The sequence below is a fragment of the Protopterus annectens genome, chromosome 14.part0 (genome assembly GCF_019279795.1).
Source record: "Protopterus annectens isolate FY-2018-M chromosome 14.part0, PAN1.0, whole genome shotgun sequence".
NCBI classification, from domain to species: domain Eukaryota; kingdom Metazoa; phylum Chordata; order Ceratodontiformes; family Protopteridae; genus Protopterus; species Protopterus annectens.
The window spans coordinates 893,763,795-893,779,194 of NC_056748.1; the positions used below are offsets into that span (position 1 = coordinate 893,763,795).

The following is a 15,400-nucleotide window of genomic DNA, read 5'->3' on the forward strand; positions in this document are numbered from 1 at the left end:
TAGTCCTCAGTTACAGCACTTACAGTAACCAACTGAGACTACAGACTGAACACAAATTCCCCCTACTTTTTTAAATAAAATAAGCATGTAACCAACTTTAAAACTCTAAGTTAATAATAATTGTCACTTCAACAAAACAGCTTGATCAACTCTGCTTGCAAATGTGTCGACCTATTCTTATTTTTTTTCTAAATAAAATAAACCAGAGATGGAGCACCACTTTATTGCAGGCCACATGATGACAAGCAACTGCAAAGCAATTTGTGTCAAGACACTGTCATACCCTATGCCATCCAGCTCCCAAGAACATGTACATTTGGTTTGGTAGGTATTTCACATACTAGTATACACTGAGTATCTGACTAGTAAAAAAAGATACTGCATCTCTATTGCTGTCTAGCAAAATATCTAGACACACACACACACACACACACACACACACACACACACACACACACACACACACACACTTTAAATAGTTCAGTCTTGATCCTCATCCACAAACCACGTCCATGAACTTACAACTGTTTTTATCTACAGTGGCTTGAATGAAAAAATGTGACAAATGGAGAAGGTTAAAATAACTAACAAACTCCATGCTGGATACAATTTATACTTCAATTTTCTAAATTAAAATTCACTTACATACTATTTAAGAGGATGCAAAGATTAAAATTATTAATGTTATTTTTATTGCTAAGTAGCAAAGCTTCATCAGTTTTAGCAAAACTGTGAAAATACAAATCTTATATTAAACAGGAATGTGTTTAAATAAATTAGTGTTGTAATCCAAGAGATAATATGTACATCCTTAAAAAAGGCTTCTAATATAAGGAGTGATAACAAACAGGCATATCAACGGTACATGGTACAGTAGTATTTTCCTTCCATCATTAAATTTTTCTAAGAGTCTGTTCAAAATCAGTGAATAACTCCTGCATAACAGCTCTACTCTTGCAGACATTTATTTCAAACGTGTTTGAATTAGGTAACGTCAGACAGATCACTATGAAGAAAATGTCTGGAAGGAGAAACAGATAAGCCAAGAGCATAACTACTACTACCTTCACTGTGAAGTGCTTAAAAATATATACTCATATATTGTAGTTGTGCCAGTAGCAAATGCAGTGCTGTTATCAGGGTGCATTGCTGTCTGCTGCAGCCCACAGTTATCTGCATCACAAACAAATCTGCAAACAAACACTGGGAAGGTAAAATATGCATTTGATTATCAATATATACCATTTACTTGACCCTTGTACCTAAATTACAAATGTATACTCTTTCATTTAGTGCGACTTTTGTGGCAAGTGTAGTCCTTTGCTTCAGTGTATTAAGCAAAGTACACTTTTGTTCATCATGTTTTTCAGTTGAAGTACTTCCAGCATTTTCTTAGTCTTAATCTGATAATGTAATATGCAATGCAAAAAAAAAAAATGCAACCAGAGATTTTGCTTCCAAATTGTAAGTAGACAGACTTTTTGAACTCAATAATTTTGAAGTACTGTATTGTATTGCCCCAAAATATGACTGCAACCGATGTCTATAATTTTTTAGACTAAGGGGAAAATGTGCAAAACCTACAAAATATGATCCAAGATATTTCTAATGAATCATGTAAGACAAATGCAAATGCACACTGGAAAACTGTTTTAACATCTATGTAGTTAATAACTAAAAATGTACAAACACGCTCTATGCTGTCATTTGATCAGATTTTGCGAGTGATCCAGCAAATATGATTATACAAACTTCAGTATGGTATAGCCTATGACACATTTAAATATCATGATAAAACACTTACATCTAATGTTCATATGTATAAAAACAAAATGCTACTAGGAACACATCTTGGTTTCACAAAAAATACTGAACATAAATAGCTACTGTATCACAAATATAAAAGTTAAATATAAAATACTAATATAGTTTACATGTTACAATGCTACTGTACAAAATGCATTGAAAAATTAGACTTTTCCATTGAAAAGAGTGAATTTTGTAGGAAGATTGTCCACTGGATAAACTGTGGGACTTGTTTTCATTGTTGGGGGTCCATTCAATAGTTGCCAGTCACAACCTTTTGCTATCTCCATTGTAAATATTTTTAAAACAAGGTTCGCAAATTCTTTGCCTACACAGGTCCTTGCACCCCCTCCAAAGGGAATATACTGAAATCTGGAGAAGTCTTCCAAATAGCTGGACATAAACCGATCAGGATTAAACTCTTCCTTGTCTGTAAATATTTCTGCAACATCATGGGTATCACAAATACTGTAGAGCACATTCCAGCCTTTAGGAATCTGGTAGCCCTGAAAGAAAAGATTACAATAAAAATGTATAAAATAAAAATGAGCATATCTTTGTTTGTATTCCACTAAAATGATTTGAACACCTTTTCAGTCTGTGATTTGCAACCCCATGTTTTCTGCATGTTCCTGATAAGTCATTTACTATTATTTGCTTTCTGTGGTTTAGAGTTGAACGTATGTCCTTTGTACATTTCACATAGGTCAATAGACTAGCATAAGGTTTCTTCTCACATTAATAAATATATGGTTTCCAGACACAAAATGCTTGTCCACGGAGATGCTTCATAATAAGTTATGTGTTTGGCATTTGAGTGGAACTGCCCTCAACCACTTTCAGTGTGTTCTAGCAGTCTAATGTCTAGGAGACATTTTGGCTTTCTGTTCATTAATTTTCATAAATAGGCAAAATATATTGGGCAGGATTCAGGAAAAAAAATATTGTCATAGCACTGTTAGGGCTTCACCTGGGAGTCCTAATACACTACATCAATAAAATCCCATGGAGGCATGAAAGTGACACACTGAGCAAAGGCCCATTAGTGGCTCATTGCCATGTCTTTAAACTGAGCACGGCACATTCAATGTTCCAATGTTCCCCAACACACACACACACACACACACACACACACACACACACACACACACACACACACACACACACACACACACCATGCTCACATATGCAAGTACACACACACACTTCCACACAGATCATAAAACTTTATATTTCATTCATCTCATACAGTCTGTATTTTAATTCATTTAAATTGAACCTTCATTGTTAATTGTTTAATTGATCAATGCTTCTTATTGGTTAATTTCCATTTGAAAATGTATTTAACATGGCTTTGGAAACAATACATGCCTATCTGATGAAGTTTGTAAGACGAAAACATAAGGGGAACTGTTTTTACAACATTTATGTGCTTGATGTGCTTTGTAATTTTTAAACCACTGTGTTCATGTGCATTTTGGATTAAACTTCTGTTGAGTGAACCAGCTGGTTTCCGGTGCCTTTCTACAGGTTATTAGTAACTATTGGGTATTTTTAACCACTTTTATGCGTTTATGGGCTCAAATAGCTGTCAAGAGGGAGGCAAGTGCTCCAGCAGGGAAGGGGCAGGCTGCTCCATAGGACCAGCAGGTAGGCCTTCCCCCTTCAACTCAACTCACACTGTTAGGGTAAAGATGGGTTGATAGGGATTCTCAGGCAAGAATGAATAGGCCATAGGACTCTCACCTAGACTTGTAGCTCATACATCATGGAATGAATGGGAAGGAAGCCTCCTGCCCCCATTGTTCTTCTCTATTTTAAGTAACTGTTCTACCCACTAAAAAGCATGATTAGCATTCATAATATGTCTGCAGTTCCCAAATGATGAATTGTATCAAAGGTCGTATCTACATCTTAAGTTATATGCAGTGTCAGGCCCTGATCGGCTGTTGCCCTTAAGAGCAGCCTATCACAAATGAAAACATGGGTAGCAGAAACCCTTCACAAAATAGGTTCATAGGTAGGTACTAGGCCATCAGCCCTGGAGCCTATATAAGCCTAGCCAAAAAGGTTCCCTGGCTTTCGCCGCCCAAGAAAATCATTTTCCTGTGCCCCTATTGAGCAGTGCCGCAGAAGTGATCCATCCAAAAAGATGGATTCTTCCAATATCTGTATACTGAAACCTGGAAGGGCTAACAAAGGTAAGAATACTATACATAGTCATACATAACATACCTTTTCTAAGCACTTTACTACATCTTCTGCATCAAAAAATGCAGCAGTCCACTGCATACTTCACAAATGTGATGTGGTAAAATGGTATTTAATTCATCAAAAAATGCAGCAGTCCACTGCAAACTTCACAAATGTGATGTGGTAAAATGGTGTTTATTTCATTATCCCCTCTCATAATCAAAACATGTATTATACCTTAGCTGGTATGAAAAATTCACACTCCTTACTTAAATCTAAGTAATTTCATTATGTCACAAACATAATGGCTGTTTGTTACTCTCACTGTAAGAGTTGCTTCTTCTTCTTTGTTATTCATATTTGTTTCCAGCATATGTGTATATATCTATATATCAAACACACAATCTATCCTTAAAGGTTGAACGTGGATGGTTTCACACATATTTGGTGATATATATTTATTTTGCTATCCATAACTTAAATAATATTCATTTTATATTTTACTAGCTCCCATCTCATAATTTCATATATTTAGTCACTCTTGTGTTGCCCATCAGCTGTTACACTGTTCATTTCTTTTTTTGTTAGCAGGGTAAGCCCACTGGACACAAGAGCTCCTTTTCATGTGTGACCTGGGGGCACCATCTGGTTGGTTAAAGGAGAACCACACCCATAAACTGAAAAAATATATGTTTATTTCATCATGTCTTGATGTTTCCTCCATATACCTTTTTGATATTTTTAAATGTAATTCCAGAGTTTGCCCACATGGGATCCTACCTGCCTCTAGGTATCCCACAATGCAGTGTTTGGCTTTAAAATATTACATGATAGCACCTAAGCTCCTGTCAATGCATTGACTTTGCATGTGTTTTCACATATACCCTGCTTTCTTTTAGTCAATCAGGTTTAACTACTATTTTTTTTTTGCTTTTCAATGACTACTTAAAAGACAAACAGGGATAATCACACAGAACAGTATTCTCAGCACATGAACTTTGTCTCCTGCTGTGAGTTATCAATCAGAGCAGCAAACAGCTCAAATTTGCTACTTTGACAGATATGGAGAGGTGTTTGGGGGGGTGAGTTTAAGGACTACAACCCAGGCATAACAAAAGAATGAAAATTGGCCACTTTAGAAAGAAAAGTAGTAACTGGCACTGACAATACTATTCTGTGTGGCTATCCCTGTTTGTCTTTCAAGTAGTCACTGAAAAACAACAAATGGTAATTAAACCTGACTGACTAAAAGAAAACAGGGTATACTTGAAAACAAGCACACCTAACAGCCATCAGCACTAATCGTTCTTCACAGAAATAGCTCCACAACTTAGTAGTTATAGCCACCCCTCCTGGCATAATTAAAGGACAGTTCCCTGTGCTTTCGCCTATTAACCTGGTGCACTTGGGTATTCTGAAGTAGTGTAGCAACTGCCTTATGTACACAGACAACCCTCTCCTCTTACCCCCCAACACTCAGACTTGTGAGAGATGCACTTATATCACCAAACTGGAAGCTATGCACTCTCCAGGCAAGATAGAACTAGCTGGTCAAGAGGAGAAGGTCAACACCTGCACCACACCACATGGAACACACACAGCCCTCCAGACACCCACTATCACACCTCTCACATAAAAACACAAACCACACACCCACCTTCATGGAGGCACTCAATAGAAATTTACCCAAACAGCAGAGACCTCCAAAACAGAAACACACTCGACCACAACACAGCATAAACCACAGGATGCACAGCTCACCTTCAAAATGCGCTGCTCAACCTAAGCCCCTAAGGCTAAACACCTTGTCCAATACACTAATCATAGGTGACTCAATAGTGAGGCACACAGATGTCCCACTCACTAGGTTGAATAAGGAGAAGGTAACAGTCAGATGTCTATCAGGTGCCAGAATCTGACACATAACACACGCATTCAGGTCACTCCACAACAAGTACAACTATGACTCTGTCATTGTCCATGTGGGAGTGAATGACCTGAGATGCACCTCCCTGGACTACATGAAAAGGGACATGGTGGAGCTCTCGGATTATGTGGCCCAGGTAGGTATAACACTAGCCCTGAGCAGTATCCTACCATCACCCAGAATAATACTGCAGTACAAACAAAAATGATTAACTTCAACAATTGGCTAAGTTTCCGGTGCCATTCTAAGGGGATCCAATATCTGTCTGCTTGGAATGACATGACTGACAGACCTCGATGCTTTGCCAGAGATGACCTGCATCTGTCACCCTTGAGTTCCCGGGTACTGGTTAAGGCTCTTGCTACCCCTATAGTGCCTTTTTTAGGCAGTGTTCCAAAGACCAAATTACCACTGTAACAGCTATAAATAAACCCAATCTGAGGGTCATGCTGCTCAAAGCTAGAAGTCTAAACCTCAAGATGCACTCGCTCAAAGCACTCCTCAAAATGGAGAACATCGACATTTGTGCTGTAATGGAGACCTGGTTTAAAGTGGCAGAAAGCACACCTGTGCTACCAGTCTATAACTCATTCCACACTTTTCGGCCCCAAAACATGGGCCGAAGCTCCAAAGGCAGTGGTGTCTCCATATTCATAAAGGATATGCACACCTCCAGACTAGTAGCCCAGCATAATGCATCTGAGATACTTCGGGTACAACTAACATTGGGTAAGACTGAGATACAGGTCATAGCCTGCTATAGCTCCCCAATCCTGTCCCTAGACTCTCACTCCACATTCCTAAGCACCCTGGAATCTATCAAGGTCCAACCCAACACTCTCATACTAGGAGACTTCAACTACCCCTCCATCAACTGGGAAAACTACTCAAGTACCAATACACTGGCCCAACACTTCCTGGAATTCATTCTGACCCCCACTAGAGGAAGCAGCATCCTTGACATGGTTATTACTAACATGGGCAACCATTGCTCTACACCAATAGTCAATCCCTCCCTGGTCAGATCCGACCATAAACTAATCACCATGGAAATTTACAGCTCACCCACACCCCTTGCAAAGGTAACCACCTTGAAAAACTTCTCCAGAGCTGACTTTGGACTCCTAAAAACAGAGGTGGCTAACTTCACGGCATCCATGTCAATGGAAAATAGCTGCATGACTGCCTAATCATACACCAATGTACTGTACGAACATGTACATAAATGCATGGAACTAGCCATACCCAACAGAACCAAGACACTCTCCTCCAAAAAAAGGAAGCCAATCTGGTGGTCCCCTGCCATTAACAAACTCTACAACAGAAGGAAGAAACTGTTGCAGAAAAAGGAGAAGTCCCATGACTGGAAAAACTCCCTTATTAGCCTCAACAAAAAGTTGAGATCCCTCATCATATCCTCTAAAGCTAGCTATGAAGGCAGAATTGCAGCACACACTAAAAACAATCACAAAGCCTTTTATATGGCAATACCCAGATTTGCTCTGAGTTACTGCACAATGGTACCTCCTATACTGAGCCAACAGATATTGCCAAAATACTGGCCGACAGATTCAGTGCCAACTTTACCCCCTCACCCCCCCCCAAAGGACCAATCACAATACCAGAAGAATGACAGGCATCCAGCATTACTGCAGCCCAGGTTAAAGCTGCATTGTCCAAGGTCAAGAATACAGCTTCCATGGGACCCGACAATATCTCTGGCTGTGTTTTTCATGAATTACAAAGTGAACTGGCACCAGATCTGTGTGGCCTGTTCAGTCACAGCCTCACCTCAGGCTTTGTCTCTACCAAATGGTGCACTGCTGCAGTCATCCCTCTCCATACAGGGGGAGCAACTACAGATCCTGGGAATCATTGCCCCATTATCCTGATGAGTCTGATATGTAAAGCTATGGAGTGCATCATCATCGACCTGATTAACAAAGATATAGGAAATCTCCAAATTCTGGACCCCACACAGTTTGGCTTTGTGACAGGGAGATCATGCCTGCTCAACCTGGTTGACTTCTTTGAGTCAGTCACCAGGGCTGTGGATGAAGTTAAGGCAGTGTATACAGCCTACCTCAATCTGGCCAAGGCCTTTGATACCATTCCTCACTCAGGAATTATTGATAAACTCACCAAACTAGGCATCAACCCCTATATCACTAGCTGGGGTGCAAACTGGCTCACAGATAGAATACACAGTGTGAAAGTAGCAAACTCCAAGTCAGACTGCCAACCAATCATGAGTGGAATCCCACAGGGATCGGGCCTGGGTCCTCTCCTGTTCGGCATCTATTTCTCAGAAGTTCAAGCCAACACAAAGGGACTCTGGCTGACCAAGTTCGCAGACGACTGCAAGCTGGGAGCCATTACTAACTCCCCAAGTGATGCAGACATCCTACAAAAAGGCCTCACTGAGACCAATGACTGGTGTCGAAACCATGGCCTTAAGCTTAACACCAAAAAATGCGTCATCATCCCCTTTGGTAAAAACTCAGTTCCCACTAACTATGACATCGATAAGAGCCCACTGAACACTGAAGGCATTATAAGAGATCTGGGGACACAGGTTGACAGCAACCTCTCCTTCGACTACCACATTGCCACTGTGGTCAGAAAGTCCTTCTGTGTGGCACATCTCATTACCAAGTGTTTTGCATCCAGGAAGAAAGAGGTTATCGTCTCGCTCTACTCTTCCCTCATTAGACCAATCATTGAGTATAATGCCCCATTTGGCATGTACCTCACTATACACCTGCAACAGCTGGAGAGGTCACAGAAGTACCTCACAAAGAAGATCATAGGCATTAAACACATGTCCTACATGGAGAGACTCAAAAGACTCCAGCTATTCTCTGTCTCATATCGCCTACTTAGAGGCAATCTCTGCTTGACTTACACAGCCATGTCTGACCCAGCTCTGGTAGAAATGCTACATCAAAAGAAATCCCAATCACTCCACACCACATGCTCCAGAGACCTCAAGCTCATTACCACAATCAACAGAACATGCTGGAGGGACAGGTTCCTCACCCAGAGACTGACCATGCTCCAGAATAGACTTTCCATGCATGTCAAGCAGAATACCTTGCTGTCCCTCTTCAAGAGAAATCTTGATGAGTGGATGGGTAATAGAAAGTTCACCCCAGGGATCACTCCAGTGGCTCTACTTGATAGAGGCACTGGGAACTAACGCCGGCCGGCACGATGCCAGGGCACTTCTATGGGTTAGGCTTGTAAAGGCTCCAGGGCCATTAGCCTAGTACACACCTATGAACCTATGTGTAACATCAATGCATTAATAGGAGCTTAGGGGCTATGATATAACATTATAAAGCCAAACACTGAAATGTAGGATACCTAGAGGCAGATTTTGGCAGACTAAAAAATCAAGATGCCGGATCCCTTGTGGGCAGACTCTGGAATTACATTTAAAAATTATAGAGTTTAAGAGTGGTGTTAAAATGTAGGAAACATCAAGGTATGCTGAAATAAACATGTTTTTCAGTCTGTGGGTGCAGTTCTCCTTTAAGTCACTTTTGCTCATAGTCATACAGGTGCCAAATTCTTGCATCTGTAAATAAGTTTTGTTAATTTCTTATGTGAGCCTATTCACCCAGGTTGTACCTGTAAATAGTTCATGAAGATCAGTGCGTATGACTCTTAGTGCCTGATCTGTCTTGTGCTCCTCTGCATCATACGTTAAAAAAAAGTTATTCACTAGTTAATGCATGTATCCCACTATCCAAAGTCATTACCGAGAAAAAAAAGTCTGCCATCTCCATAAACCACCAGTGGTCAGCATAATGAGGACTTCATTATTCTTTAAAAAATTATTTTGCAATGTCCCTGCCTACTTTCCAAGGTCCTCGCAGCTTGTACTCATAGTATATAATCATCCCATAGCTGTGTCTATACTGTGCCATGAATGTGGAAAAGGGCCAAAAAACATCTGAGATCGGTAACAAAAACAGCAAATACAGGTCTTTATCTGAAGTTATCAGTTAGATGCTCTTTTCCTGTGTACATCATGCACACGTCAGTCTGTGGAGAAAGGGCACTTTAGCAATTGTCTCCAGAAAACTCCTCTCAAGCTTTGCAAAGCACAGCAAAACCTATTAAAACATAGCTTATTTTGGTTACAGTCTGCATTCATCCATTCATTCTCTGATTATCCATTGTATCCACTTCCTGGTCATGGGGGAGCTACAGCCAGTGGGTGCAAGGCAGGGACCAGCCCTGGATAGGAAACATGTCTGCTTCCCCAACATTTCCCTATGTTTCAACTAGAAAGTCCAAACAGACAAAGTAGCATAGTTGATCATTAAATTAAGATGTTTAATAGAGGTCCCGTCAGCTTGAATTGACGGCAGTGAAGGTGGATGTAAAAGATCCCATGGCACTTACTGAAAAGAGTAGTCAAAGTTCCCAGATGGCCTGGACAAACTTCCAGTAGTAGTATAAATACAACCTTGGGTTTCTACGGAAAAAAGGCTACAAGCCTACTATTACTAACTACATTAACAAGGGGTAAATAAATAAATAAAAATATTTGCAAAGGGGCAAGACCTCTGTACCCCCATAGAGGGAGCTTCACTATCAATGCCCCTTTACTTAAATGCACTAACTCACTGGTCACATAACCAGGGAGAAAACAGAAAAGACTACACATGAAGACTCACTGCTGGCATGCAGACAGAAATCAAAACAGGGGTGATTCTCCACGAGAAGTATCAAATCGATCAGTTTGCCATCAGTGATTTTAAAACTACCCAGCTGAAACCTCATCCAGTTAGCATTCAGTTAGGAGTAGGGTAACACATCAGTATATCTTAGAATGTGGATGCATACACACACGAACACATACACGCACACCTATGAGGAATTTGTCGAATTACTGTTTGGGATGTGGGAGGGACCACAACACTACAGTTATTTCAGTTTTATGTCTTATTAAGAAAATGTTCATTAACTCCATAAACTATAAAGATGCATTATACCATATGTTGAGCACTCATTTTCCCAATGCAGATCTCCACCCCCCCCCCACAATCCTCCCTACTAAGAAGGGTATAAACTCACAGTGTCTGCATCTCTGGAGTCATACAACTGCCAGGACCAAATCCCTGGCATTCCCTGGGGATGTTCTAAATCTTCTTTAAGACATTACTCATTGTTAGCTATACCATCATGCAAACTCCCAAGTACAAGGTATTTATCAGCCCCCAAACCCAATCATTTTGCCCATATATCTACTCAAGACTGGTTGAAAATCTTCTACTCCAGAATGAAGACACATATTCACTCCTAAAAAAATCAGCTATAAACTTGAGGTAAACAATTATAGTACAGATTTATAGACTTCCCAATTGTTCAGCAACTCTAAAAAAGGGCAACATGTGTCTACTAACAATTTTGTCACTAGCTTTTGACTAGTTATCTGTGGACCACATCTCAAAGACTCCAGTGCAAATCTCACAACCGAAAAGCTTACAACACACTTTCATAATCACAAGAGCCTCTTACATTCCAACTCCAGTACATATCAGAATGAAAACACTCAAACGGCTGACTTTACAAGTCACTGTTAAAATAAAAATAAATATTTTTGCAGGGAGAAAGCCCCCTGTACCCACATCCCCCACCCAGACTTCACCATTCTCATTCTGAGGTTGATACATCTCAAAGGAAGAGCACTTGGTGGCAGGAGATGTAATTCCTGCTCCCTATTTCATGATATGCACCATGTGCACTATACACGGACCACCCAGAACTCACTAATAACTAAGCATGTGACTCTTGCTTTACAAAAAAGTGAACAATGTAACTCTGGGTAAATGCCAGCTTGAACCAGCATACTTCATCAAATGAGGATTGCACTTAAGAGACCAAGTAATTGAACATATATCCAAATCAAACTATTCCACAGTCACTGTGCAGGTCCACCCAGAATATTGATTTACATTCATTAGACTAAAAAATCAATTACTTTTCAGTAGGTTTGCAGGGAAAGTAACCTATTTCATGAGGCGGGACAAGTACTAGAAAGTCTGTTCCAGAATTATTGATAACTGCAATTGTTACGAGTTTGTCTTTAACTTAGCAGGCTGTGATGTTATATTGAAAATATAATGCAACTTTAAAGATGAATATTTGTTTTTCTCCCAAAATATGAAAAATAGTAATTTCTTCAGAGATCTTCTTGATGATTGCTTGTCATCTCATTTAGGTCAATGCATCATTTGTGTTCCAAAATTAGATTTTGATGTTGTTTAGATGTAATGCCCTTCCCCGATATTTATAACCTAGCGCTATTAAATATACTACACTGAAAATTCAAAAAGGCCAAAATTAGGGAGATTCATTTAAATTTGCTAAAACAGTGTCATGTAATTTTTAATGTTTTCTCACCAGATTTATTGCACGTCAATATCTTTCTATCACCTCATGAATGTGAAGATGGTTCTCAGTATCAAATCAAAAAGGCATTTTTCCATAACATGGATATAGTCATTTATTTTTGTCATAACATTCTACTTTTGCTCTAAATTTACAAAATCACTTTTTTAGTAAGGCTTGAAAAAGTGATTTTGTAAATTTACAAAATCACTTTTCTAGTAAGGCTTGAAAACTGGGCGGCTGCAGTGGTGCAGCGGTTAGCGTTGCCACCTCACAACAAGAGGTTCTCTTGTTCAATCCTCAGCTGGGGTGCCTTCTGTGCAGAGTCTGCATGTCTTCCCTGTGGTCACGTGGGTTTGCTCCAGGTGCTCCGGTTTCCTCCCAAAGACATGCTGTAGGTGGATTGGACACTCTAAATTGGCATGAGTGCATGTGTGTGTCTTCTGTGGAAGTTGGGCACCGGGCTGGCAACTCAACACCGTAAAAACTCCACTGCCAATCATAAGCAGACAGGTGATCTGCTGTGGCGACCCCTGACCGGGAAAAAGCCAATAGAAGAAGATGTAAGGCTTGAAAACTCACTGCTTTCATTCTGATGTTCTATTATGACACAACCTAGTTAAAGTTTTGAAAAGAAACGACTGAAAACAGCTTACCAGTGCATTCTTATTTAATGAGTCTCAGAAATCACTTGTTGCTTATGTTAGTGCAAAATAAGTGCTTGCCTAAGACCACTCTGTATTTTTGGTGACATTCTCTCTCTTTACCAATGTAGTATGACCATGCAGTTGGCATATATATGTTTGGGTGTTGGCTGCATGTCCCCATGGGGTTGCAGGATGGGGCTTACCACTTCTGCAAAAAATATTTGTTTCAAATTATCCCAATACTTTGTAACATACAGTTTTTGAGACTGCCATGTGAGGGGTCAAGCTACAATCTCTCATAGGGAGGCCTGAAAATTACTAACATAGAAGACAAGCTGACACTACCAAACTAAATTGCAAAATAAATGGAGACACTACATTCTCAAAACAACATAAAATTAAAGTCACCTGATTAGATTCAAACCTGTGTTCAAACTTCTTCATCAGGTATCAATCACAATGTTATGCAAACAATGATGCGTGCATTGACTATGAGCACCTAAGTTTTACTTACAGACTCTCAAACGTGTCACATGTAAACATTTTCACACAAAAATGCAATGTAACCATTTGTATACAATATATCATTACAATAACAGCTGTCACTGAGATGTGAACAAAATATTTCTCTATACTGTCCATTTCATTTATGCAAAACCATATTCCACTTCACAGAAAACTGAAACATTGTGAATGTTGATTATACAAAGTATGTACCAGTTACAAATATATTATTTTGTATCAGTGTAGTTTCCACTACTGAAACCTGTGCTAATACAGTAAACCTTACCAAGCATAAGACAGGTGTGCATTTAGGGATAGTGGCAAACTTCCTGATATCCTAAAATAATATGCAGTCCCTCAAAATAACAAATAAATACATACAGTTGCAATGCAACTAGCCTTATCTGCAAAGCCATGGAGTGAATCATCATGGACCTTATCAACAAAGATATAGGTCATCTCCAAACACTTGACCCTACTCAGTTTGGATTTGTCAAATGGAGATCATGACTGTTAACCTTGGTCGACTTTCTCAAGACAGTCACCAAGGCCCTGGATGAAGGAAAATATGTGCATACAGCCTACCTAGACTTATCCAAGGCTTTTGAAACTATCTCCAATTCAGGCATCATTGACAAACTCATCCAGCTAGGTATAAACTCTTATATTGTTAAATGGGTTGCTAACTGACTCACTGATAGAACACATATAGTCAAAATAGGGGAATCCACCTCCAGCAGCAGACCTGTAACCAGTGGTGTTCCACAGGGATCAATCCTGGGACCTCTACTGTTTCAATCCATTTCTCCGAAGTACAAGCAAAAACTAAATGTCTGTGGTCGACAAAGTTTGCTGATTACTGCAAACTGGGAGTGGTTATAGAATCTCCAAATGATGTCAACATCCTACAACAAGGTCTTACACAAACAAATAATTGGTGCCAAAGTCATGGCTTTAAACTCAATGCAGTAAAAATGTATTATTATCCCTTCCAGTAAGAGAGATGTTCTTGCTAACTACCACATCAATAGCAACACCCTAAGTACACACTCAGTGGTGAGAGACCTGGGCACACATGTTGACAGCAACCTTACCTTTGATCACCATGTTTCCACAGTGGTAAGAAGAGCATTCTATATTGCTCATCTTATAAGTAAGGGCATTATCTCCAGAAAAAAAGAAGTTATAACCTCCCTGTACTCTTCCCTCATCAGGCCAATAATTGAGTACAATGCCCCCTTTTGGTATATACCTTTCCAAGCACCTGCAGCAAATGGAGAGACCACAAAGGTTCCTCACAAGGAAAAGTCAAGGTTTTTAGCATCTGTCCTATGTGGAGCGTCTGAAATCAGTGTCACATTATTCTGTTTCATACAGACTACTCAGAGGCAATCTCTGCCATGCATATAAGGCAATCTCTGACCCTGCTTTATTGAAAATGCTGCATATCCACAAGTCAAATGGTACACAGGTTACTCACTCTTAAGACCTTAACCTCGTATGTGACAATAGAACCTGCTGGAGGGACAGATTTGTCTCCCAGAGGTTGCCATGCCTTTGGAACAGACTCCCACTTCATGTCAAACAGAGCACCTCATGGCCCTCTTCAAACACAATCTGGATGATTGTATGGGTAATCTAAAGTTCCCCCTGGGGATTTCATCTGTGTTCCTCTTGGACAGGGGCAATAGGTGCTGATCGTGGAAATAATGGTAGAACTTGGCTAGGCTTGTATGGGCCCTAGGGTCATTACCATAGTAACTTCATGTGATTCTATTATTTAAAATCCATTGAAGAATTATAATGCTCAAGTCCACTTCTCTGCCACACATATTTTCTGTTGTTAATGTCTACCTCAAATGCAAACCTGAGCTCTGCAATGACAAGGTTTACTCATTTCCTCTAAATACCTGAAGCA

At 39.9% G+C, this 15,400-nt stretch overlaps 1 protein-coding gene across 1 annotated transcript in view; it reads right to left on the reverse strand.

Annotated features, from left to right (window-relative positions):
* Positions 1–669: 669 nt before the first annotated feature.
* The window catches only part of LOC122789324 (cytochrome P450 26A1), a 28,332-nt gene continuing 13,601 nt past the window's right edge, over positions 670–15,400 (reverse strand). Inside the window, exon 7 of the mRNA XM_044056686.1 lies at positions 670–2,312. Coding sequence (XP_043912621.1) covers positions 1,971–2,312 — 342 coding nt within the window. The 3' untranslated portion in view covers positions 670–1,970. The remainder of the gene's footprint in view (positions 2,313–15,400) is intronic.